The 26,570-nt window shown below is 42.0% G+C and overlaps 1 protein-coding gene across 1 annotated transcript in view; it reads right to left on the bottom strand.

The window, feature by feature from the left end:
• Nucleotides 1–3,463: 3,463 nt before the first annotated feature.
• LOC307262883 (protein sidekick-2-like) overlaps nt 3,464–26,570 on the bottom strand; it is a gene marked incomplete at its 3' end in the record, with an annotated part of 54,631 nt that continues 31,524 nt past the window's right edge. The window contains exons 20-44 of the mRNA XM_080043892.1: nt 26,273–26,464; nt 25,946–26,067; nt 25,699–25,808; nt 24,780–24,930; nt 23,102–23,339; nt 22,648–22,763; nt 21,044–21,233; nt 20,311–20,409; nt 19,969–20,163; nt 19,572–19,773; nt 18,942–19,045; nt 18,607–18,677; nt 18,160–18,295; nt 17,634–17,690; nt 17,064–17,165; nt 16,809–16,924; nt 16,462–16,648; nt 14,347–14,484; nt 13,496–13,657; nt 13,148–13,273; nt 12,875–13,039; nt 10,661–10,801; nt 8,912–9,056; nt 5,408–5,537; nt 3,464–3,874 (exon numbers count right to left, since the gene is read on the bottom strand). Coding sequence (XP_079900018.1) covers nt 3,464–3,874; nt 5,408–5,537; nt 8,912–9,056; nt 10,661–10,801; nt 12,875–13,039; nt 13,148–13,273; nt 13,496–13,657; nt 14,347–14,484; nt 16,462–16,648; nt 16,809–16,924; nt 17,064–17,165; nt 17,634–17,690; nt 18,160–18,295; nt 18,607–18,677; nt 18,942–19,045; nt 19,572–19,773; nt 19,969–20,163; nt 20,311–20,409; nt 21,044–21,233; nt 22,648–22,763; nt 23,102–23,339; nt 24,780–24,930; nt 25,699–25,808; nt 25,946–26,067; nt 26,273–26,464 — 3,806 coding nt within the window. The remainder of the gene's footprint in view (nt 3,875–5,407; nt 5,538–8,911; nt 9,057–10,660; nt 10,802–12,874; nt 13,040–13,147; nt 13,274–13,495; nt 13,658–14,346; nt 14,485–16,461; nt 16,649–16,808; nt 16,925–17,063; nt 17,166–17,633; nt 17,691–18,159; nt 18,296–18,606; nt 18,678–18,941; nt 19,046–19,571; nt 19,774–19,968; nt 20,164–20,310; nt 20,410–21,043; nt 21,234–22,647; nt 22,764–23,101; nt 23,340–24,779; nt 24,931–25,698; nt 25,809–25,945; nt 26,068–26,272; nt 26,465–26,570) is intronic.

The raw sequence follows: 26,570 nt of genomic DNA, 5'->3' as shown, positions 1-26,570 counted from the left end.
CCATTATGAGAGAGGGGAGACTTTGGCCTTTAGCCTTTTAGCCATGTCGCTCTATACAAATTGACTGCCCTGACTGTTATGAAGAAGCCTGAACTGACTGCACCTACTGTGTCTGTGAGTAACCCTGCGTTCCAAATCACATACTTTTTTCTTTTTACTACACTCCATACTAAAGAACAGAAGAGTTTAAGGGGCCACAGGAGAGAAAAAAAATCAGATAAGGAAGTTTTTTTTCATTATGTCGAGAAATGTCAAGAATAAAGATGAATACTCCAAAATGCTATTGGAGTTAGTGGGGCATTTATGTCCTTATTTTCACCATACTACAATTGACATGCATGAGTGGGACATCCTAAATCTTTTTCTGGCATACTAAATAGTATGGAAGTATGGGGATTGGAACGCAGGGTTAGACAACATTGAAGACTTCTGCATTCTGACCTCATTCGTTGTTCATCAAACGCTATAGAATCCAACTTATTTCTGTGTCACACGTCATGAATTTGTCCTAATTTTTAGAGGCACCCCTTAAGACACGTTAGCCGTGTTGCAAAATGTGCCCTGACACACTCCTGCAAGCACAGTCAGAATTAGGACGCATTCTGTATGAGTCGGTCCCATGAGGAGACACTGAAAAGAAATGTAACAAAAATGTTAACAGATTTGTTGATGTGAAGCATAACTAAGAGTATAACTCTGTGTGTCTCCGTTCAGTAAATTGGCAGGAGGTGAACATCGGGCATGGCAGAATCGTAACAATTACCATCACTTCGAGTTTTTGAAAAAGAATGATTTAAAATATTACAAAGCAATATATTTTATTCAGTGTTTAAAACTGAGCTCTAGTTTGGTTGAAGAAACACAACTGCATATAAAGTATACATGAGATGTGGTGTGACTGATTCCTCCTCTGCAATTCCAGACTGGACTATACTGTAAGTTTGACTTCATATAGGTCAACAAACCAGAAACAAATGGTACATTTAAGATGCATTTCTCATCTGTCAAAGCTTTTAAAGGGTGCAAATAAAGTTCCAACACATGACTCCCCCCCCCCCCCCCCCCCTCCTCCCCCAGCCCCAACCCCAACCCCAACCAACATCAATGTTTTCCGGACTGAAATAAGGAGATTATACCCAGACCAACTCTTTCGCCGGCGCCCTCCCCAACTGATTTTCAGCGTGCTTGCACCGGATGAAACCCAATTATGTCTCTGTCTGTTGTGGCTGAGAGAATCAGGTCATTGATGCAATGTAGGATCAAGTTTCACCTCCAATCACTTTGTCCTCAGGATGAAATAGCTGTATGCAGGGTCTGATATTCCCTGCGTTCTAATCCCCATACTTCCATACTATTTAGTATGCCAGAAAAAGATTTAGGATGTCCTAATACATGCACGTGATTTGCAGTATGATGTAAATACATAAATGCCCCACTAACTCCAATAGCATTTTGGGGTATTTGTCTTGATTCTTGAAATTTTTCGACATAATGAAAAAAAAAAATTCCTTATCTGATTTTTTTTTCTCTCCCGTGGCCCTTAAACTCTTTTGTACTTTAGTATGTAGTGTAGTAAAAATAAAAAGTATGTGATTTGGAACACAGGGATAGTTTCCATTTCCTTCAAAAGCAGTTTATAAACTATTGATTCTCTTTACATCTCTTACTTTCTTATATATCAGAATGATAAGTTAGCTGCCTTATTTGCCAATTCATACTCTTCTGTATAATACCCTATGATGTGTACAATATTTCCGATGGAGCACAAAGAAAAAAGCCAGTGCAAAATAGAATAATTTATTTTTAGAGAGCTACTATGATAAGGTCCATGATGCTTTCCTTCATGATGTATACAGTGATTTTCACATTGGGAATTTGACAGATGATATTTTGGACCAACTGTCTAAGTTTATACACTATGGGGTTTGCCTCCAGCACAGCAATGTCCCAGCATATTCAAAAAAAGTGTTGTAGAAAACATCTCATCGTTGACATGACGTATATGCACAAAACACATTTTAAAGTCATCATATTGACGCAAAGCCACGCCACACCGTGACACGTCAAAACATATAATCTCACATGACAATCCTTGGTGATCATGTACAATGCCTGTGTCATGTCAATGTCCACCATTCAATAAAGTGATTTTTTTTTATACAAACATATAGATAACGAGTGTAGCTAACCTCTTGTCCAGCTGCATGAATTGAAATTGAGATCGTAAAATACATACCATCTTTATTTTCTTCTGGCTGTAAGTGAACAATTTTGTGTTTTAATTTTTCTTTGTCGTGTTCTCAAAGAAAAGTTTGATATTTTTGAAAATGATAGCTTTCCGTTTGAGTCACTGTTGTAAAAAACCAACAGGACACTTTGGATCTCATATACATTTGTAAACCTGTAGAAAAACCTTCTCTTTTCACTGATCACACATTCACAAGTCCTTCACCTCTTATCGTCACAGTTATTCATGTACTTCTTTGACTGGTATTAAGTGTTGTGATTTGGTTGTGATTGGATAATATAATTTGAACCACGACGATTTGTGCTATCGGTCCAGTCCTCATACTGTGTGTGAACAACATTAAAGCAAAACAGATGCACATGAAGAACGTTGTCTTATCGCTTGTATATCTACGGACGTGAGTACAAGCACACAATCAACACATTCCCCTGACTACTATAAAGGTGCCACAATGCTTTTAATGTGATTCGTAACATTGTCACTAGCGATGTTTTGAAAAATGTTTAGCTCAAAGCCCATTTGATATAAATACCTGGTAAACAATATCAGACGAGTACACATAGTAAACACATAATGCAGTTCCAACAATGATTAGGCAGAGTGAGAGATTCAAAGGCTTCAGTGAACACTGGTGCCTCTCTCCAAGTCAGAGTCCATTTCTCACTACCAGTTTGTAGTTTGTCCGAGACACACTTTATTCCATCAGAGTAGGTTTTTGTCCATTGTACAGTCTCAGCAAGCCAAGTGGTCCATACTCAACATGTTCTAAGGTGTTCCGTTTCCCATAAAGCTCTCATATTAAACAATAACGCATTGGTTTTTTAAAACAAGGTTTGTCTTTTTTCAGAACCTCGGGTTCTCCCTTGTTTGCACGGTTGTACCTTCAAATAAAATGTACTCAAGCAACGCATAGAAACTGGCAAATGATTGTCTTTTCATTAAATACAGATCACATGGATTGACCGGCCGTACGTGCTACACACACAATCACACACACGCACACTCTTCACAGAGGAGAAAATGCTAGTTCAAGATGCCTGCAATGCTTAATAATGAGCAACAACTCCGTCATTTAGACAGAAAAAAAGTGTCAAAAAAAAGAGCAAAATACAAACAAAACCAACAACGACAAAATCAAAGACTCAGGTCCTCAGGGTCCTGTTGTTATTGAGCTGTGTGTGTGTGTGTGTGTGTGTAGCTGTGTGTGTGTGTGTGTCAAACGAAAGAGGAGAAGCCAGCGGTGGGTGTCTGCGCGGCACAGCCCAGGCTGCTGGGGGGCCGGTACAGGGTGCTGTGCTGGCTGCTGGGTTCGGAGGAGAGCAGGGAGGGGGTGGGAGTCCGGCTTCCCTTGGACCTGAACAGAGTGCCTTGGCCTGGGCCCTGGGGCTGTGGGGAGGGGGCGCTCTGGGGCAGGAGTGGGGGCAGTGGGGGCACCGGTGGGGGGTGAGGCCTGGACTCTTGCTCCACCAGGGGCTCGGGCTGGGAGTAGCCGTACGCCGGCGGACGCGACACGCCCTTCTGCTGCCGCCGCCACGAGTTGTAGTAGGTGGGGTCGCTGATGTAGTGGTTGACAAAGGAGTGGGTCTTCTGGCGGCTCTGATCCATTTCATATTCGCTGTCGCTGCCCTGCGAATCGGGGAAAAAAAAGTTAGAAAGCACTTTGATAGTAAAAAGTTCTAAACAGTTCTGACATCTACTAAGGAGACATGTGTTTAGGATGTTTACTACAGACAATAATGACAGCTACGTTTCTATGTCGGCAAAACAAGTCTTATTCTAATACTGCACCCATACTGTCACATACACCGCACCATATTGAGTCACAAATCAGCGGGTTATATCTACTGAGAGACAATTCTATGGGGAATAACTTCTATTGAGCATCTTTCACACATAGGAGCTCACCCATAGCTCTGTGGAGCATAGATATGATAAGCGTACACAAAAGTGCCCTAGATTTGGAGAGAGACAAAGTTTACAGGATCAATTTCAATTTGTCGTAATATTAAGCCATCACTCTTGTAAGTAATAAAGGTGTGTGTTCGCAAAACCTTTTGCCTCTCCAGCACAATGAAGGTTTTCTCTCACACACACACACACGCACACGCACGCACGCACGCACGCACACACACACACACACACACACACACACACAACTCATTACATACTTGGCACATTAGTGTGTCTAACAACTGCCTGCCAATCTACTGCTCTATTGAGACTCTACAGCCTAACAGATGTTAAGGCACCATTTATTTGCACATGTGGCAGGTTAACAGTGTGAGACTCTGCAGAGGAAGAAGAGAAACAGCAGTGTGTTTGTCCCTGGAGAGGAGTGTTTGTTCAAAGCGGGTTGAACAATGTTTGGACTGTGCAGGTACCAGATAAATTGGCCAAGGAGACCCGGTCCGGGTGTGGGAAGACAGATGTACACAATCTGCTACACTCAGCTCCTCTTCATTATGTATGCAGTGTCCAGCATCCTTTCTAACTCCCCTGTCTCTACACTGGACCTCCCTATTTATTACACGCACGCACGCACGCACGCACGCACGCACGCACGCACGCACGCACGCACGCACGCACGCACACACACACACACACACACACACACACACACACACACACACACACACACACCCTCACATGACGAGCTGAGCAGCCCCGATTAACACAACATTTCCTGTTTGAGGAAAATTAATTAGTAGTGAAGACTTTTCAAGACACAGGACACATGCGAATCAGCCCCGTGCTTCTTTCCCATGGGACAAATCACTGTTAAAATGCAGATGCAGAGATGTCAGCCATTTCTGGCCTACGCTAACAGAGAGGGTATAGATTCATTTTCATTTCCACTCGAGAGAGATTGTCTTGTCTTTATTTTCCATCAGATTATGCCTTATTAGACAGCTATGTGGTTTTTGCATCTATTCATGATAGCAGCAATTCAGACAAAAAAGAGCAGAGGTTACCAAGTGAAGTGAAAATAAGTGGGAAGGTATTTTTTTTTAGTTGGGAAAGGTTATCACTTTGCCTTGGAGGACTTTGAGAAAAGATTTCAAAGAGTTGAATTTTTTACTTTTTAATTTAAGAAGCCGATTGCCTATTCCGGACACGGAGCCGACATGGTGCCACCAGCCAGGCAGGGTCAACGCTTACCTGGGAGTCAGATATCTCGGAGGGCTTCTCGGTCAGACTGCTGCTCTCTGCCGGGATCAGGTCATTGTACTTAGCGCTGACATCCTCATCTGAGTAGTGCAGACTTCCAGGGCTGGGTCTGGGTGGAGAGCTGGAGAGAGAGAGAGAGAGAGAGAGAGACACAGAGAGACAGAGAGAGAGAGAAAGAGAAATAGAAAGAGAAAGAGAAAGAGAGAGAGAAAGAGAGAGTGTCTGTGAGAAACTGAGAGCCAAAGGTTATAAGAAAATAAATAATACAGTTAATCATCATCAGAGTTCTTCTGGCATATTTTCAAGAGGTCTTCTAATCTTTGAGAACACATTTTGATTAAACTGGAAATATCCCCATCTTTCCCTCTGACTGACAGGCCTCAGATGACTGAAGGAAGGCTGCAGTGGTTCCCAACATTAAAAGACGCTTCATTGATAAATGAAGATGTGCTAGCGTCAATGGGTTATTTTGTGATTTTTTTGAAGCGGAAGCCGACAAACACGCAAAGCAGGTAAGAGATTTATAATTGGTCTTATTATTTTGCCGTTTCCTTGTGATCTTTTACAGTGTGTCAGTTAAAGGTGGGGCGATGGGCTGCATGAAGTGAAGCTCACCTCAGCCATCTTGAGATGCACAGACACACATGATTATCTCCATGAAAGGTTTCTTTGTCTTGATTTGAAGGAAAACTGAATGATGGTACAGTTTTGAGTCAGTCAGAGGATTTAGAACCTCCTGTATAAAAAGTATCTAATCATGGGCCCTGAGCTCACCAAAGTATTATACAGTTCTTTAATGGGCGCAGGTCAAGTAAAAAGACCCCTCGCTCCCTTTGGCTGCAGTCATTAAGTCCATAAAGTGAAGCGGAGAGAAACATCCAAGCAGACAATTCTTCATCTTCTTCTGCAGTAATGACGGCGGGCGGCTGTGTTCAAGGTCTGCTGAGAATGAATTGGATGGTCAAAGGGGCCAAGTCTGGACCTCTATAGCCTCACATCACTGAGCTACATCAGTGGGCTCAGAGTGTACAGTCAGGCTAACACAGCATTCAAGGAAGACTTTGCTCCGTCGGTTTTTCAGAAAAAAACAACGAAATAATTATATAAACCAGGACTGGCAGGGATGTTTAAACGATCTGAAAATGGAAATCAGTGCGTGTGTGTGTGTGTGTGTGTGTGTGTGTGTGTGTGTTCGTGTGTGTGTGTGTGGGCAGAATAGACAAGCATAGAAAATGCTGTGATGTCAAGTCTAATATTATTAAGGCGTAAAGCAAAAAAAAAAAAAACTCAACGACCTCTCAAATAAAATATGTTCTAAGATATGTGCAGGAGCTAGATCACTGGGGGATGCCAAGAACAGGAAAGCGTAGGAGACACAACATGACAACGGCCATGAAAGGAGTGACACAACAAAGGGACATCTCCTCTGGGTTAAAGGAGGAGGATGTGACGGGGCTGTGGAGAAGAAAAAAAACAAAAAAAACAAAAAAAAACGTGTCTGCTTAAAATTCAGACAAGGTTGAGTTAGACATTAAAAAGGAAAGGGGGCCACGTGAGCCATAAAAGGAGGGGCCATAGATCCTGCTAGCAATCCAAAATGCTGTCAGTGTGCATGTGAATTATTTAGGAGCGCTCTAATTCTCCCCCCTTGCCTTATCCTTTTCCTTCACTCTTTCAAATGCCCCTTAGGGAACCCTCCCACTCGTCTTCCTTTAAGTCCACAGATCATTAGCACGGGCTATGTTACCAGTTTGGAGCTCTTCAAAGAGAGGGGGCAACTCAAGGCCCTTTGATCCCTTCCTTGGTCAAGGCAAAAGCAGCCCAGTTCACCATGCCCTTAATGAACCCTTCTAGCACATTCGTCGAGAAAAAAAACTTGCAAATACCGCCATCTTTTTGTTGTTGTTTTGTTGTTGCTGTGACAAGAAGCAGAACTCTGAACTCCTATCCCCCAACACAAGCAGCTGGCCCATCCATACACATGTCTCTCTGTACTGGATTGGAGTTTTGGGGAGTTTGTTAAAATCTAATCTTATCTAATGTTTACTTCAAACATTACCAAATAGCCAGCCCTGCCAAAGTCCAGCTGACGTGTAAAGAGGACATTTTATATGCTCATAACCGACACTGTTGTACTTTATGTCCAGACAGCTCTCACAGCACTACACTTGAGAGAGACTCTGGGCCGAGGGCCAGAAGAGAAACAGGCCGGCTCCGACCCATAAGAAGCCTTTGTCTGAACAAGTGACGGACGGACAAAGAGCACACGCAGAATGTTCATGAATTCTAATTAGCTGGTATTGTGCCGTCCCTTCTACGTATATTTAAAGTGTTGTTCCACACAAACGCTGAATATCAACGAGGGGCAGCGGAAGGAGGCTCAAATCAGCAGCTTGGCTCCCAGAGGTTGGGTTTGTGCTCTCTCTCTCTCTCTCTCTAGACTGACAGGGAACACAAAGCACTACATTATAAATTCCTCTCAATATCCTAATTAAGACAATGGATTGGTAGAGGAGAGGATCACTGGAAAAAAAATGCACTTGGTAAGATGTCTTGAAATGAGATGCAATATGTAAGCCTTTCAAGATAGAAAATATTCCTGAAATTAGCTAGGAAAACTCACTCTGAGGTATATTTAACTAATACAATAATGTGTTATGTATCATAATAACATAATAAACCTGCAATGCACTAAAGCAGTATGTCATGTCATTCTCTCCATTTCAAGTTGAACTTATTTGGAGTCATTCAAAAGTGGCAATGTTATAGATTTAAGATAATCATACACTTGAAATCATTTGAAGTGATATTTTAGCATTTTAATATGAGATATAGCTTGACGTTAGCTAGACATACTCATATTGAGACAATTCTTACTAGTAATAGGAAGAGCTTTTGGTCACAGTAAACCATGTGTAATCCTTATTTTTAATTCAAGTGTATTGACCTTCCAACTCCACATATCTCACTGCAATGTTGCTTAGGTGATTGTGACTTATATTGAGTGTCATGAGATATTTTGACTAGAAATCAGACCAATACATGCCCAAAATTATTCATACCCCTGGCAAATTCTGACTTAAACTTCCAAACTGAAAGAGTTGGAGCTCATTGCTAAAGATGAATGGGAAAAGATACGAGTGGAGATATAAAAAAAAGCTGGTCAGCAGTTATAGGAAGTGTTTGATTGCTGTAATAGCCAATAAAGGCGTTCTCTATTGATTATGAATACTTTTGGACATGCCACTTTTTGTTCAATATATTTGATATATTTTTCAATATATTTTTCACGATGATGCCTCTTGTACATCGTCTTATTATATTCCGGGAGAAGCCTGGGTCATTTCCAATTAAGAAAAAAACTAGCTGGTTGAATAAAAGACAGTTTAAGTCAAAATGTGCCAGGGGTATGAATACTTTTGGGCATGACTGTACATGGGGAAGATTTCAGACTTTTTTTGCAGTGTGGGATCTATATGCGATGGTGTTACTGACCGAGTGTAGATGCCGTTCTTGCGGCAGAAGGAGTTCTTGACGGAGAGGCGTCTGTTGTTGAGCTCCAGGGCAGGGAAGCGTCCCTCGTCCAGGCGCACCATCTCCCCGTGGGTCAGAGGCAGAGCCGTGCAGTTGGAGTGGTTGCCTGGACAGGGGTATGGGGACGACACTGAGTGGGGTTGTGGGACGACATAAGTGATTTGTGATCATCAGTCCAATCTAGAAGCAATATCAGTCCTATAAGGTGTAGTTAAAACATGACACACATCACTGAAGCTTGATCTTGCAAAGACAGTAGTGTATTTCTTTAACAGCTAGCTTTAAATAGCTTGAGGAGAAACACAAGTTTTATACAGGCATATTATTGGTTGCTTCCTCCTTATTAACACCTGCTAAACAAGTTATTTCCGTCAATCAGTCAGTTTCACTGTTGAGTCCTTATGTAAAGCACACAGATAACACAGTGGGGCATATCGGCTTCATGGCTGAAGAAATTGGGGAGGGGTTGACAGGGCTTAAGAGGCCCGTCTTTGTGTGCCCACACAAACATAGTCCTTCTATGAGCCGGTCTCACCCAAGCCCTGTTTACTGACCCTGGTAACCTTGGCACCATGCTAAATGCTGACTAAGCTGTAGAGCTACTGGTACGAGATATGTCTCTTTAGTGACAGCTAGTTTATGTGTGAGTGTGTGAGTTTGTGTGTCTGCGTATGTGTTTGTGAGTGTGTGTATGAGTGTGTATGTATTTGTGTATGTCTCTGTGCATGTCTATGGGGGTGTGAGGGTTGGGTTCTTTTAATGATCTTGTCTTGATTGTATTTGCTGTTTTTAATTTTTGCGTTGTTTTCAATCTCTGTAAAGCGCGAGATAAATAAAAATTGATTGAGACATTTTTAGATGGCTTGACCTGACACAGTGTGTCAATGGCAATGTCTACTAACATGGATTAAGAGACCTTATGTTTTGGAGTTTGACGATAACTCTGATAAAGAGCTTCCAGGAGCAGCCATGTCCCCTGGGATAATTCACAATCATGAAAATTGGCTTCTTGATACAGTGGTGTGGTTATATAATTACTCTCCGTCTTGACTAATGACCCGAGCATTATACCACTTGCCAAGCCATTTATCCCAGTATCGATCCACCAATGCAGTTAAACATGAACAATACTGTTTATTTGCCTCCTATTTCAACTGCGTCATCACCGGTAACCTTTTACTCTCACCTCCCTCTTGTCAGACCAACATGTAAAGCAAAGCTAGGTCATTTGTCTAATTGTTTGCGCCTTCACACTCCCATTTTCTAAAATAGACTTTGGATGTGCTAATCGTTAGAGTGCAATTATTGGCGGAGAAGTCTACGAGGGGGACAGGTTCCAGTCGAAAGCTCAAGGTTGCCGAAAACAGAGAAAGACACAGACACTGCGTTCCAATGCCCATACTTCCCTACTATTTAGTATGCCAGAAAAAAGATTTAGGATGTCCCAATACATGCATGTCAATTGTAGTATGCTGAAAATACATAAATGCCCCCACTAACTCCAATAGTATTTTGGAGTATTCGTCTTTATTCTTGACATTTCTCGACATAATAAAAAAAAAAAGAATTTTCCTTTTCTGATTTTTTTTTTCTCTCCTGTGGCCCTAAAACTCTTCTGTACTTCAGTATGTAGTGTAGTAAAAGGAAAGAGTATGTGATTCGGAACGCAGGGTGAAACAGCGAGTTCGGCCGGCCGTCTGACGTTCTTACCTGAGTCTGATTTCTTGGTGTATTTTTTACTCTGGCCTCGGATGATGAGGATGAAAACCAGGAGGAGGATGAAGATGAGGCCCACCAGAGCGATCACAACCAGGAACCACCACTCCTCGTAGAACGGAGACACTTTCTGGGCTGTACACAAAAAACCAAGAGCAGGGATTAAAGGTGTACTATGTCACTTCATACTGTATATACAGCCGCGGAAAAAAATTAAGAGACCAGGCTGGATTTTTTTTTAAATCTTCATCTCTACATTACTTATTGAAAATGCTCTAAATGACAATATTTTTATTGTGAATTTCGTAGAAATGTAGTCAGTAGTTTATATTATATAATCAAAATGTTCATTCTACTCAAACATATGCATAGCAATAGTTAAAACAAGAGACACTGACACTTAATTTTTTCCGGAGCTGTATATTTGGTGTGTTAGAGGAAAGAAAATATTTTCTGAGGTATATTCTCATAACTGAATAAACAAACTTTCCTCACAAGACAAATGTGATCCCAGGAACACTGTTTTGAAGTTAGAAATCTACCTGAAAAGTTACTGTTGTCGTTTACAGCAGCAGGGCCCATACAGTTCGGTTTATAAACATATTCTAGTCTTAGGTTTGATTCCAGAGGGGTATACTACGAAGCAAACTCAACAGAGCCCGGCTCTCTTTTTTTGATCTGGTTCAACATAACACATACCCTCGCTCAGAGCTAACCGGTATCACGAAGGCAGTTATCAACCTCTTATGTTGAACGAGGGTTTCAGCTTCAGGCTCTGTGCGCGTCCCCATGAGAGGGGGCGTTTGACCGTCATTTGACTCTGCTTCCGCACAGACTGGACTGATCTTGTGCCGCTAACTTTACACAAACGGACTGATTGTGAGCAGCTGAGTAAAACAAAAGTGTGTCGCCAACTTCATTCAAGAGGAAGAGTTTGTCAGTCTGAATTATTACAGCAGAAAACAGAGAGCCGAAAAAAACTCTTACTGCAAATAGGCTAAGGAGAGTGGAATGCTGCCAGCATGGAAATTATTTATTTATCTTGCCGATCGTTCTCGCAGTGCGTAACGTGACATTATAAAACAATGAAACGTTGAACTCGGATTTAAACACTATACCATTTAGCCTAATAGGCTATATATAGGCTACTTTGCTATATTTATAGCACTACGCCTATAGTCCCATACTTAAGAATGTAATTTAAGTCTGACACTGTCCCCAAATGAATAGCCTATGGAAAATCATTTAATTTTGGGCCACATCATAATGAATACAATTTTGATTTAGACTATTAGCCTTTTATTTGAATCTTACAAATACCAATAGGCATACATTAAAAAACCTGTAGTCTGGAGGACAAATATGAACTGTGAGAAGCTTAACCTGCGAGTCTGCAACGATGTCCGAACTGTAACAGCTGTCACCTGTCACGTCCCAACTGTAATCGCTACTTATGAAAAGAAAGAAGCCTACAGTGAAATAATGTTGCAAACTGTGATTTTATAGAACGCTTTATTAAGAGCCAGTGTGTGTATATCGCCAGGTAAAATCATTTGAGGTGAGAGCATAGAGTGGCGCTGCATACAGTAGGCTATAGGTGTGGGCTATTTTACATTTTCAATAACTGTATGCATGTGGCAAAAAGCCCCAGCGCGATGTTACAGTTCACTCTGCTGTAAGCCTAATGTCACGGCTTCGTTTCGTTCATTAACTTACTGATCAATAAATTTAGATGTAACAGTTTCCTCAGTAAGAATGTAGCGCTCAGACAATATTGTCAGGTCCGCGCTCTAAGAGCCGAATTTAAGCTCAAACTCTGGAACAAAAACTGCTCTGAGCAGGTTAGCCGTGCAGCCTCTGTTACCACGGTGATCTAGCCAGGTAGAAAGAGAGCCACCTTTCGTGATACTGAAAATTCTGGCTTTAGACCGCTTTAGACTCAACAGAGCTCGCTCAGCCCTTAATCTCGCTTCGTAGTATACCCCTCAGGTGTCTCAATATGAGTTTGTTTTTGAACCATAGAACATTTAATACGAAGAAATACATGTAGAGTAAATGTGTTTTGTAAACTAACCGCAGGCTCTGCACATTTGAACAAATCCTCTCCCCCTGAAACTGCATAGTGCGCCTTTAATGAACAGAATTTGTTTTAAAAAGAAAGTTGTTTTGTTCTGTTAAAGTTCAGTTGACTTTTTCAGTTTAACGTACCTGATATGGTGGGGGAGGGGGCGCTGGGGGAGCCATAGCCGTAGTCGTTGACCGCAATGACTCGAAAGTCATAGGTGACCCCTTCACGGAGCATATCCAGGTTAAGTGTGTAGGATGTCACCTCTTTGGGAATGTCTTTGATAAGGATATCCCACAATCCCTCATCTAAAGGCAAGGTGAGAAACACATATGAACATATTCTTATTTAAAGCTGTAGTCATCATGTTAAAAAAACACTGGAACCCAACAACAGTCCATATATAACGGACTGACCTGAGGGTCTGGCCTCGATGACGTAACGTGTGATGGGTGCACGGCCCTGATCCCCGCTGGTCCAATGCAGTGTGAGGGCCCCGCCATACCGGGAAATAAAGGGTTCTCCCGGAGGGCCTGGGGCTCCTTAAGAAGAGGAAAAGTGTTGGATAGTTAGAGTGAAATCTCTCTTTGAGTATGTGTATTTATCTTTTATGTGTTTTTTTATTAGTATGTATTTATTTGATTGTACTTGCTCGTATGTATTTTGTTAAAGCACTTTGTAAACCATTGTTTTTAAAGGTGCTATATAAAATAAGATATTATTATTATTATTAAATATCACATTAAATAAAAGTTGAGTCTCACCTTCTCCGGGCCCCGTGGTGATGTTGGCCTCCACCTCAGGGCCGTACGTCAGCGTCTTGGCCCGGATGCGGAAGTTGTAGGTGACGCCGTCGGCCAGGTCTTTGACCTTCATCCAGAGAGGAGCGCTGCCCTTCACATCGACCGTCACTATCTTACTGACACCTGGAGTGCGAGCAGAGGAGTCTGTACACAAAACACTAAGACTCTAGATGCTGCCTTTTTGCAAGCGACAAACAGCCAAGCTTTTGTGCATATGAACAGGCACATGGGCACACAGGAAAACTCACAAGGACAACGACAGACGGACGGACAGAATATCAAAGACACGCACAACTTTGGCAAAATATAACATAAAAGTTATTTTATTCCAGCAGCCTTTATGATATTTGGGATAGGCAGAGACACAAGGACCATTTAAATAATAGACCAACTGATAGTGGCTGCCTTCCCCGCTCGGGGCTCTCTGGGTCCATTGGTTGATAGCCAAGGGACCACAGCCTCCTCAGCTCAGCATTCCACCCCTGCTCCCAATTACTTCACAATCTGGTCCAGGCAGCCACTTTTAGCCAACTATTTAGCCATGTTTGTCTCAGTGAGAGAGAGGAAGATTTGCAAACATTCTCACCAGAGCATTCCAACATATTTTAATCAGCCATGCCGTATACGTTATACTGCAGGACCTATACTCATCTGCAAAATATTAGGAGCATGAGCGCAAGCAAGCAGTGCAGTTAAAAAAGAATATGCTAACTAGGCAGGAGGTTGTAAATCACTGTCTCAGGAAGCCAGCTGAGGAATGTCAAGACAAGGCAGGAGTTATTAGGGCTCAGGCAGAGTTTTTTTTTCCTCACCATCCACCGGAGTGCAGGGCTCATAAACCAAGCGGAAGCCCTCAATGATGCCGTTGGCCTGCTTGGGCTCCCCCCAGGACACGTTGACCGAAGTGGTGGTCAACTCACTGAAGTGGACGAAGCCGGGAGCACTGGGCGCTACAGGTGAGAGAATGAAGAGGGTAGTGACATTTGAATACAGTTCACAATATTGAGGCAAAAGATTCATTACAATCTCAGCAAAGTGAAAAACTGCATTGCGGTGGGCTCGATGTGCCAACTCGGAGTGCACACACTCATGAAAACATTTGGAAATTCCCAGAGAAACAGTTAGTATTCTGTAATTACAAACTGGGACACACACATAAATATATAAATAAAGTCATTGTTTATTTACAAGGAATTTTGAACTTGATCTTGACATGAGGAATTTTCGTAAGGTGCGATGGCAAATGATCACATTTTCAACTTCTGCTGTTTGCAGCTACTATCCCCATTCGCACCAAACTCTCAAGAGTAAAGGGTGTATCACACTGGCAACAGAAATAGCAGCGGATCAGGAGGACAGAGGGGAAATCCAAAGGCAGCCTGCGGCAGGCAATTTCATAGGGAAGTCAAAAAAAGAATCACGTTATGCTATATGGCATGAAACAGAAATACTAGCAGATTAAAAATGAAAGACGATTTCTTTAGTTCATTGTTCTTGATTCGAGCATGAACAATACAATATTCTGTGCATGTAAACGCAGGTATGCCGTGGTGTACACGCTGTTTGAGCAAATCAGTCACCAAAAAGCAAACCCACAGTCAGCATGAGAGCGTTACAAAATCAACCAGTGACCTTGAGTGAGAGCTGTGAGAACTCTGCCTGCTGACCCAGCCCATGTGCAGCTAGCTAATGTGTCAGGGTTTTCGCCACAACTCTGCATAAAATTGACAAAAAAGCTAGTGTTGGCCAACTTCCCAGTACCCTGTGGTGCAGGGAGCCAAAAATTCCTGCCTGTGTGTTTTTTAAGTCCTCAGCACTTTGTATTCCCCGCCAATGTCACAGCCTTCAAGGGGGCGGGAAAAACAAGCTATACATTTATACTGTAAAGCATTTTCTTGTGAACTAAAAAACCGCATAGGAGGGACTCTTCCTAGATAGTAAACACAGACGTCTTTGTGCAGTTGTGGCCGAATAACTAATCTACATGTGTCTCCCCACGTTCTGTAGTCAGTGCTCCTCCCCTGTCACTAGGCCTCCGCCCCCAATGACTTGTTCTGGAGGAGGTTGCCAAGAAGAGTCTGATCTCTAATGCTATATCTCACAGGACACAACTACACCTCTGACTGAAAATGTCCTATTTCTTGCTGAATTTAGAGGAGCTGTGTACTTACATAACTTGTCTGACAGCTGCAATACGTAAGTTCCAATTTTGCAGTTTTGTGTAACACAGTAACTCAAACTGAAAACCATTACCCTTTATTCTTTTGTGTGCACCTTTTGTAAGTGAAGAGAGGATTAACCCTGAGATATCGCTCTGCATTTAAGCTCCTGAGGACCATACACAATAGGGTTAAATCAGGAGAAGGAGTATTGTTGTGAAGATGACAGAGGGAGAGAGAGAGAGAGAGAGAGAAAGGGAGAGAGAGAGAGAGAGATAGTGAGAGAGATAGATAGATAGATAGATAGATAGATAGATAGATAGATAGATAGATAGATAGTGAGAGAGAGAGAGAGACAGCGAGAGAGAGAGAGAGAGAGAGAGAGAGAGAGAGAGAGAGAAAGAGAGAGAGGGCAGACTTAGAGGCATAAAGCACTGCAGAAGCTAAGACCGTGACATACTACACAGTGTAGGGAGTAGGGTCTTAGCTACAAGATACATGTCACAGGTATTGTGAATGAATGAATGAATAATTTATTTCAAATATGCAACAACAATACAATATTAAAAATGGATCAACAGGAGTCAGCACTAGTGACTCCTGCACTGATAAGGCCGCCAAGCACTCTATAAAAATGCCACAACATATTTGAAAAGGGGTGGGAAGAAGTAAAAACTTGTTCAATCCCACCCCACTTTGTGACATTCAAACCTTCACCACTGCAAAACCCTTTGGGCACACATCTGGCTGGCTGTAGTGTGTCCTCACCTGCTTGCTGAGTGCGCCCTCTGGTGGGCAGGGAGCGGGGTCCGTCCCCTGCAGCGTTGAATGCGGCCACGCTGATCATGTAGGTGGTGTAGCCTGTCAGGTTCTTCAGCTTCACGCCCAGCTCAGGCAGGAACAGAGTACGCAGTCGCTCCGTCTCATTCTGGAGCTGGAACTCCCAGAAATAGATCTGTAGAAAAACGGAATGAAAAGAGAGAAAGATCCAGGGTGCATAATTCATAACTTTTCTCAATGAAAAATATAAGGAATGTATAACAAAGGCATGATGTAAGTTTGGCTGTTTTTCCAGCAACACAGACAGAAAAAAAAGAGGACACATTGCCGATTACCTTATAACCCTGTATGTCCCCGTTCTGCGCATCCAGAGGAGGAGGCTCCCATGTGACATCCAGCTGTGTGGCTGTTGAGGACTGGATCACCACCGTTTGAGGAGGGGATGTGGGGACTAGAATAGGGGCAAAGTGGAAATAGTACAACTCATTAACAACTCACTTTTTACATGCTACACATAAACTGCTTAACATTTAGGAATGAAAGATTAAACCTAAGTAGGCTCATACATAGGTAATAGGAGAAAGACATACCCGCCTCCCCAACAAACACTTCCTGCGGTGCACTGCTGGGTCCCTCCCCCACGGCGTTGTACACACTGAGACGGATCTCGTAGCGTTTGTGTTTACTCAAATCTGCACACAGAGAGAAAGCCATGGCAGGATTGTCATAGAACGGTTAAGATAAAAAGAGCAAAGAAAAAAAAAAATGAGTTGCTCCTGAGAGACACACACACACACAGTCACGGTGATGCCGGTGGCGAGACAACATCGCACATCACAAGGGGGAAAGACGAAAAGGTGCAGAATTATAAGGCAAACTGATGAAAGAACGGGTTGTTGTGAGGACACGCTGCGAACATTTGTCGGTGATTAAAAAGAGAGAAAAACACACTGAAATAATGACAGGGCAGCTTGGAGGGATTAAAGTCACACACACATCATAGGAATCCCTTTGCAGACAGATAGTGGGAGGACGACAGGATGGCGTAACATGCACTTTCGGCAAGCTATTAAACAAATCACGTTTTTTTTTGTAGGAGAACATTATAACAGTTGACACGCTGGAGAGAGGTGGTAGAGAGGCATTAAAGGGAGACTTACTATCCAGTTCATACTGGGTGAGCGAGGATTCACTCAAGTTCCTGATGCTGTAAGGAGCTGTAGTTTGGATGGAGGACAGGCAGGGGGGGAGGCAGGGGGGGGGACAAGGGGAGATCACAGAATTGGCAAAGAGTGAGAACATCGGTCAACTTCAATGTCTATTTTGCAAATCGTTAGCCTCATAGCATAATTGCCTAAATCATATTTACTCTACTCTACTTTTACTCTACATCTACTCTATTGTACATCTACTCTACTCTACATCTACTTTACCCTACTCTATAACCCTTAAGATATGACTTAGGCAATTATGCTATTAGGCTAACGAAAAGTAGATGTAGAGTAGAGTAGATGTAGAATAGAGTAGATGTAGAGTAAAAGTAGAGTAAGAGTAAATATGATTTAGGCAATTATGCTATGGGGCTAACAAAAGCATATAACAGCCTTTACTGATCAGCATGAGCAAGGTGCATTTTAGACTTCCCGAATAGAAAGACTTTCTGCACAGCACCAGAGGCAAACTCACCGGTGAGATCAGCCCAGTTGGCAGAGGGACTGTTTACTGTGCGGATGCTGAAGCTGCGCAGCTGGTCGTAGTGTAGCTCCCGAAACCTGACCCTGAACCCCAACAGGACTCCATTGATGTGGTCCTCAGAGGGAGGCTACAAAAGGCAAGAGATATGCTTAATGCATAAAGTATTCAACCAACAAGTAACACAATCAATCAAATCAGTTTTATTTGTATAGCAAATGGACACCCTGCCCTTAGACCCTTAGCTCGGCTGAGAAAAAAAACTCTCAGTAAAAAAACTTTTATCTGATTATGATAAAGACATTGGTTCTGGCAATTATATGCCACTTTCACCATTCATTCATTCATTCATTCATTCATTCATTCATTCATTCATGCATTCATTCATTCATTCCCTCTCCCACAAAACAAAAGTGCTATGTATAATCCAACAGCAAATACCTGCCAGCGGACCAGAACAGATGTGGTGGTGTGAGGTGTGAGAGAGAGTATTGTCGGGGGTTTGTCTGGGGCTAGAGGAGATAAGGGAAAGAAAAGAACAGAAACAAAAGCTGAGAGAGAGAGAGAGTGATGCATATACTTCAAACAGCACCGTTAGGAAACCGCTTGTGAGTAAGACACGCGGCGCACACTGTTGACGTAAAGTATTCTCTGCAACAAACAAAAAAGAATCACACAGCGTGAAGGCATGTTGACACATTGTCTGAACGTGAAATGTAACGGATAATGAATGTGCGGTGCGTGGCGACACACACGTTCTGCTTTAACGTCCTTACCATCCTGCAGTGTGGTGATGGCCTCGCTCTCCCGGCTGTATTCACTATCTCCGATGTCATTGGTGGCTTTGACACGGAACTGATAAGAGGTGAAGGGCTTCAACCTGCAAGGAGAGAGGAACATTTGATTGTTATTGTACAGCCTGTATCTGGCTTTCTGCCCTACTCAGTCTCAATATTTCTGATTGTGTGGATAAATAAAAAGCTGTTGACACTTGGAGGGATCTGAAGCGGGACCTTCACATTTAGTCAAGTCAACTTTATTGTCAATTCTTAAACATGCAAGACCTACATAAGAATCTAAATGCTGTTTATCTCCGAGCCACTGTGCAATAGGAACAATACAATAATGTAGAGTAAGATAAAGATGAACAATATAAACAATATTTACAGTAAATCAATTCTAAATAAGGGTACACAATAAAACCATATATATAAAATAGAATAGAAAGTAAAAAAGTAGATCAATCAAATGTGCAATTTGCAATCTGTAATATTATATATGTTATATAATATTTACAATATGTGCAATATGCAGTCAACTGGATGTAGATTTTAAGGCATGTTGATGTGCAGGCTGAGTATGAATGAATAGAATGAATAGATTAAGGGTTCTAAGTTGTAGTTTACCTGTCCACAATGTAGGAGTGTGTCTCGTGACTGACCGATGCAGAGTGGACAGTCCAGTTCCTGTCGGGCAGCTCTCTGTATTGGACTGTGTAGTAACGCACCGGGGACAAGCCGTCGCTGCCCGGCTCCCATGACAACAGCACTCTGCGCGCCTGGACTTGGTCTTGAGGCACAACGGGGCGGCTGGTGGGTTGTGGTCGAGCTGACAACACACACACACACACACACACACACACACACACACACACACACACACACACACACACACACACACACACACACACACACACACACACACACACACACACACACACACACACAGTCAGTCCCCAAACTTAATATTTAGAGGTGCATCATTTCAATAATACATTTGGGGGCTGCAGTATTTAACATTTACCTCTCTTTTCTGTTGTGACCACCAGAGCCTCGGCAGCCTCCCCCCAGCCCTTTCTTGTTTGCGCGGTGAGGCGGAACACAAAAACCATTTCTGGTTTCAGTCCAGTGGCTGTGTACTGTCGCGCGCTGGGGCTCAGCACGTCCACAGTGGCCGCATTGCTGTTTGAAGAGTTTTTTCTGTATGTGATCTGATAGGCTAAGAGGGGAAAATTATATCAATATCATTATTTTTTTTAAATCACGCAAATGGAACAAAACAAATTGATATGGACAAATCTCAACGTTACTTGAATGACTTGCGGTCGTGCATAGAAGTCTATAGTAAAGTAAATCGCTAGCTCACCCAGGATAATGCCATTAGGCTGGGCAGGGGGTTGCCAGATGAGCCTGACCGAAGTAGTTCTGACTTCTGGAAAGAGGATGCCAACTGGAGGGCCTGGTACTATAACACACAACATTACCAAAAGGGCCAATCAGGCTAGAGGACTATAACGTGCAGAATATCAGCAGGCCAGGGAAATATCCATTTAAAATGCAGGGGCCACAATTATTATCAAACTTTGAGCTAACAAGATCAAATCAATATATGTAATACAACAATCCTTAACATATTTTATCATAACACGACTAATAATAAAGCAGAACATTTCAATCAGTTGCTGAAAAATTACTTTTACGTTAGACAAGTGACATTATCTCTGTGAAATTGTTTATTTCCTCATAGAAAGAAAATACACCCTGCGTTCCAATCCCCATACTTCCCTACTATTTAGTATGTCAGAAAAAGAATTAGGATGTCCCAATACATGCACGTCAATTGCAGTATGCAAAAAATACCTAGATACCCCACTAACTCCATTGCATTTTGCAGTATTCGTCTTTATTCTTGACATTTCTCGACATAATGAAAAAAAAATCTTCCTTATCTGATTTTTTTCCCTCTCCCATGGCCCTAATAATCTTCTGTACTTTAGTATGTAGTGTAGTAAAAAGAAAAAGCATATGATTTGTAACGCAGGGACAATTTCAAAAACACACAATAAGATTTAACAGGTGGGTAAGATGGATATGTTTACCATCATCCAGGGTCCTCTCTAAAATGGAGGGTGCGCTGCTTCTTCCATCTCCTATACGGGTGAAGGCCAGGACCTGGATCTCATACAGGACGTACTTGCCCAGACCGCTGAGCTGGACACTGTGGGTGGTGTTGCCCTCCACTGTCCACAAGCTGGGAGCCCTGTCTGAGTCCTTCTCCTTGTGCACCACCTGAAAGACACCAGTCATTTTAAAAGTTAGATGACTTTTCTTCTAAAGATTTTTTTTGGCATTTTCTTTTCTTCTTTTATTATGATTTTCCAGGTCCATACATTACAGTCAATAAAAATACATGTCATACTTCTCACTACGCCGACCGTAGATGTACATTTATAGCCCACAGAAAAGCATTACAGACTCAGTAAGCAATACAAAAGTGAGCAAGGAACCATTAAGACTTTATACATACTGTATTATACATATAACACTTTTTTAAATATAGTAAAATAAGAACAAGAACTATATAAACAAACATGTTGGGGTAAACCTCAGTGACACATAAAGCCCTCTACAGAGCGAAAAGAAAAGAAAACAAAAAGGACAAAAAAAAATCCACTTTAGACAAATGACGGTTGAATTGGTGTGACATCGACACGTTATCCATCTTTCCCATATTTTCAAAAAAGTTCCCTGTTGCAGTTTCAACGCAAAAGTAATTCTTTCCATCTTAAAAATGTCATAGATAATGTCAATCCATTCCTCCACAGTAGGTTTTCATGGTTTTAACCATCTTTTAGTAATAGCTTTTCTGCTAGCAGCACTTAGGATCCGAAAAAAACATTTGACATTAGAAGAAACATTTTCTGATGTTAAGGCACCAAAATATAAACAGTCAAAATACATTTTTGGCATTTTCTAAGCTCTATTTATAGTGCAGAAAGACAGAGACGAAATGGGACAGAAAACGGAACAACATGCAGAGAACGACCATGGGTCGGATTCGAACCGGGCCTGCTGTGAAGAGGAATGAACCTCTATGGGGGGAACTCTGGCCACTATACCTGCACCAAATAATAACTATTATAATAATAATAATTTATAGATTTTAAATAGCACTTTTTTTGAAGGGTCACTCAAAGACACTTTACATCATACATATAGAAAATCATACAAATAGAAAAAAACTAAATACAGAGCGCCCCCTATACAACTTAATGACTTTCAAGGTGGTAGGGAAAAAATTGAAATAATCTGATGCAAAATACTGATTATTTTAGTACATATTATTGCAATAGATTCAATTCCTCTTTGAATAATGCAATGTTTTCTGTTTTCCTTTTAATCTGTCATTTTCTTTTTACTAGCTTTGTTTTTATTATCTCTTAAATGCAATTTCAATATTTTCTTGTGTCAAGTTTTTTATTTTTTTACACTTGATGTATTTCAAAGCCCTTGTAAAGCACTTAACATTGCCATCGGTGTATGAGTGTGTGTGTGAATGGGTGAATGTGGTAAGAAATGTAAAGTGCTCTGGGGCTGAGAAAAATCGGCTAAATAGCGCTATATAAGTCAAGTCCATTTACCATTTTAGCATTTGCCTGTGCTATATAATCTGGAGGGAGGAGTGACTGTTTCTAATGCTGACCTTGTAGCCCAGTATGAGTCCGTTGCGGTCGGGCCCGGGGACCTCTCCCCACCGCACCAGGATGCTGCTGGAGGTGGTGGCGAAGGCGGACACGTTGGTGGGACCGCTGGAAGGCACTACAGTGAGAGGGGAAGAGGACGTTAGCTTAGCATCCCTGTCAAGCAAGCCTTTGTGATCAAGTGTGTGTTGTTGGGGCATGTGTTTCCATATACAGCTCTGGAAAATGTTTTGAGACCACTTCAAATGTTCAGTGTTTCCCGTTTTATTATTTATAGACATATGCTTGAGTAGAATGAACATTTTGGTTTTATAATATAAACTACTGACAACATTTCTACTATATTCCAATACAGTTTTGTCATTGAGAGCAGGTTTTAGTAAGTTATGTAGAGATGAAGATTTAAAAAAAATCCAGACTGGTCTCTCTTTCGGAGCTGTTTATTTCCTTCCTCACCAGACTCCCTGGTCCTGCCGTGCACTGGCGAGCTCCAGGGCCCGGAGCCGATGCCATTGATGGCCTGAACCCTGACCTCGTACTGCGTCCACTCCTCCAGGTCCTCTATGGTGAACTCCCGCTCCAGACGGTCCATGATGACGTGGGACAGAACGCCCCCTTTGGAAGCCGCTTTAGAGTACTGGACCCGGTAGCCAACCAGATCTGCATTCCCATTGTACTCCCACTCTGGAAGAGGCTGAGAGGATATTTTATTTTTTATTTTTTTCCTTCCACCAGTTTAAGAAGGATCCATATAAATGACATCATAACTGAGTGCACAAAGAAGCCATAAGAAAAGAGAGGTCGTACTTCACAGGGATTTTTACAACAGCTAAAAGAATAATGATGAGCATTATGGGAAGGGAAAGTACACCCTCTCTGCATTGAGTGGTTTGAAATCAAATGTGTTGATCCTCCATTTTTCCTAAAATAATAGCCCAATCATTAAATCTGTTAAATCAATAATAATATAATCCTAAAGTGAAGGTATTTGTATTTTGACATGATATTTAGTTCTTGAAAAAGGCAGTTGAAACATGGTTACTATGCCAACCATTAGGACACATTTTGGTGTTTTCTTTTTTAATACATTAATACTGAAATTTGTTTAGGGTGTGTGCAACCACTTAATAAACTCATTCAGCCAGTAGGAGTCTGTTTGTATGCACGTTATCTGACACATGCAAATCATTCAGCATTTTAAATTAGCACACTTACATACATTTTTACATGGCTTGTTTCTATGAAAGTGCTACTGATGAATATGGCCTCAATGCACAGCCATGAAGTGGATCACAAAGTCTTACTACAGCTTAACACCTAGCTTTTGCAAAGGGTTACAATCATTGAGCTATGCCATTCATTGTTAGGTCACATTACACAGCTGACACCACCCTGCTGTTAAATCCAGGTAAGTAAAAAAAACTCTTTATAATCCCGCAGTGGTATCTGGCCTGTGTCTCTCACTGCCTGGCACTGATCACACACAAGCAGTGATGAAAACGGACAGATGTAGCAACTGACACCATTGGCCAAACGCTGACGCAGCGAGCGGCATAATCAAGCACAATGTGCAGTGCCATTGACTGTATTCAGAATATAACAGCCACAACAGTACAAGAACAGGTTTACAGAAGAAGAGGCAATATTTCATGAAAAAAAACAAAGCCATAATTAAGTTTGCTAACGTTTTGTGACGTGAGTAACACTTAAGAGACAGTAGAGTTAAAGGTCACTGCCATTGAGAAAGTCACTGTTTAATGTCAAACCTTTCGATATACTGTATAAGCTAAATTGGATTTTGGTACAAAGATATGGCGTAAATTGGAGTTGACTAGCTTTTCTGACAAATGTTGTATCCAATTAATAGTCCAAGGCCATTCTTGCCTGTTGAGTCACAACATGATTTTCCACCATACCAAAGAGAAGGACAGAGAAGAAAACAATATTTGAAATAGCTTAAATGCACGCAAAGGCATACCAAAAATCTACAGCGCAATTTTCTTTTTAATTTGCGTGTAAGTAGGTACAACACGTACAAGCTTATCTAAATCCGATTAAAAAAAAAAACCACCACACTAACTGAATCATACACACTGAGTCAGGCCCCAAAGTGCAATGAGCCGGGATAACTTACCACCCAGCGAAGCCACAGGCTGGTCTCGCTGGCTGTGCGCAGAGTCACGTTGGCTGGGGAGATGTCCGGAGGGGCCTGCAATGTCTCGATCTTCCTGGAGGGCTGGCTGGGAGGACTGGTGCCCACAATGTTTACCTGACGCATTCTGAACCTGCATGGGTGCAAAGGATAAAACATGATGGTGGCTAAATATTCTAACCATGGCTGTATTAAAGTGGTAAATGGACTTATATAGCGCTTTCCCCTGGTTTTTCACAGACTCAAAGTGCTTTACATTGTTTTGTACACATTCACTCAATCACACACACATTCATACACCGATAGCAGCAGCAGCAAGTTAACTATCGGGAGCAATTCAGGGTTCTATGTCTTTCCCAAGGACACTTCGACATGTGGCGGGTAGACGGGGGATCGAACCACCAACCCTGCACTCCAGTGGCCGACCGCCCTACCCTCTTCGCCACAGCCGCCCAATTAATTATTATTAATCATGCCACTGTGGGAAACATTTGATTAGATCACTTAAGTTAAGATAAGGCTTTAAAAGATGCCCACAGGGAAACTAGGTCATTGTAGGAGCAGATTAATTGGATCTATTTATGGGCGCTAAAGAATAATAATTCCAACACAGTAACATATTCTGGTTACAGTAAATTGATTCGTCAAGGTAAAGGATAATCAGTGACATGTATTAGATTAGCAGATTTCTCACATTTATATAATCTACTTTTAAAAGACATGTCTTCATTTCATAATGCAACATCTTTAAACGTGTGTGTGTGTGTGTGTGTGTGTGTTTGTGTTTGGTGTGTGTGTGTGTGTGCGTGTGTTCGGTGTGTGTGTGTGTGTGTGTGTGTGTGTGTGTGTGTGTGTGTGTGTGTGTGTGTGTGTGTGTGTGTGTGTGTGTGTGTGTGCTCACCTGTAGAAGGTATAGGGGTTCAGGTCAAGGACCTCCAGTGATCTGGCATCAGGTTCATTAGACAGCTGATGAACCATCAACCACTCTTCATTCTCTCCTATTATACCAATCTGGAATGCACACATCCAAGTATCATTGAACATGTGTGCCAATGCTAAGCCAGAAAACAACTTGTAAACTTATAATAATAAAATAAATAAGACAGATTGTTTTTCATGGTTTCATGAAATAGATGTGAATTGCTTACCTGGGCTTCAACCTGCCAAGTGGAGATGGATGTTTTGCCATCGTAGCCTGGTTTGAACTGCAGAGCCACAGAACGAGGACCGATGTTGGAAATGGCTAAATTGGTTGGCGGACCGGGCAACTCTGTGTTGAGGGAGGAAAGATGGATTACAAATACATTCCAAGTTATCGGTACTTTATAGCTGTGTAGAAATCAGTTGAGCCACAGTTAGTGGAATGACAACATTTGAAATGTAGTTGTATCCCTTCCAGTTCATTCTTCCAAAGTACATATTAATTCCTCAACCTAAACTCAGTTGCTTCATCTACGTAATTTAAAAACACTGACCTGGTGGCACGCCAGAGGAAATAGTGGAGGCTGAGAGCAGGCCCTGGCCCTTGGAGGTCATGGCTGCTACCTGGATGGTGTAAGTGGTGAGGGCGGTGAGGCCCGTCACCTTGTACTCCTGAGTTAAGTTGGGCAAATAATGTGTCACCCTAGTGTTGGTCCTGTTGAACTCCTCCCAGGAGATCCGATAGCCTGGTAAAAAGTGTCATTTTGGTGTTCACATCTCGGGGACTCATACATTGGCAGATGACAGAAGAAGATACGTATTAATGTCTCATGGTTGTCTTGTAATGGTTAC

This window comes from Ammodytes marinus, assembly GCF_949987685.1.
Source record: "Ammodytes marinus genome assembly, chromosome: 16".
In the NCBI taxonomy this organism is placed as follows: domain Eukaryota; kingdom Metazoa; phylum Chordata; class Actinopteri; order Uranoscopiformes; family Ammodytidae; genus Ammodytes; species Ammodytes marinus.
The sequence above is the reverse complement of the archived record's forward strand: the minus strand, read 5'-3'. Positions and strand labels throughout refer to the sequence as shown.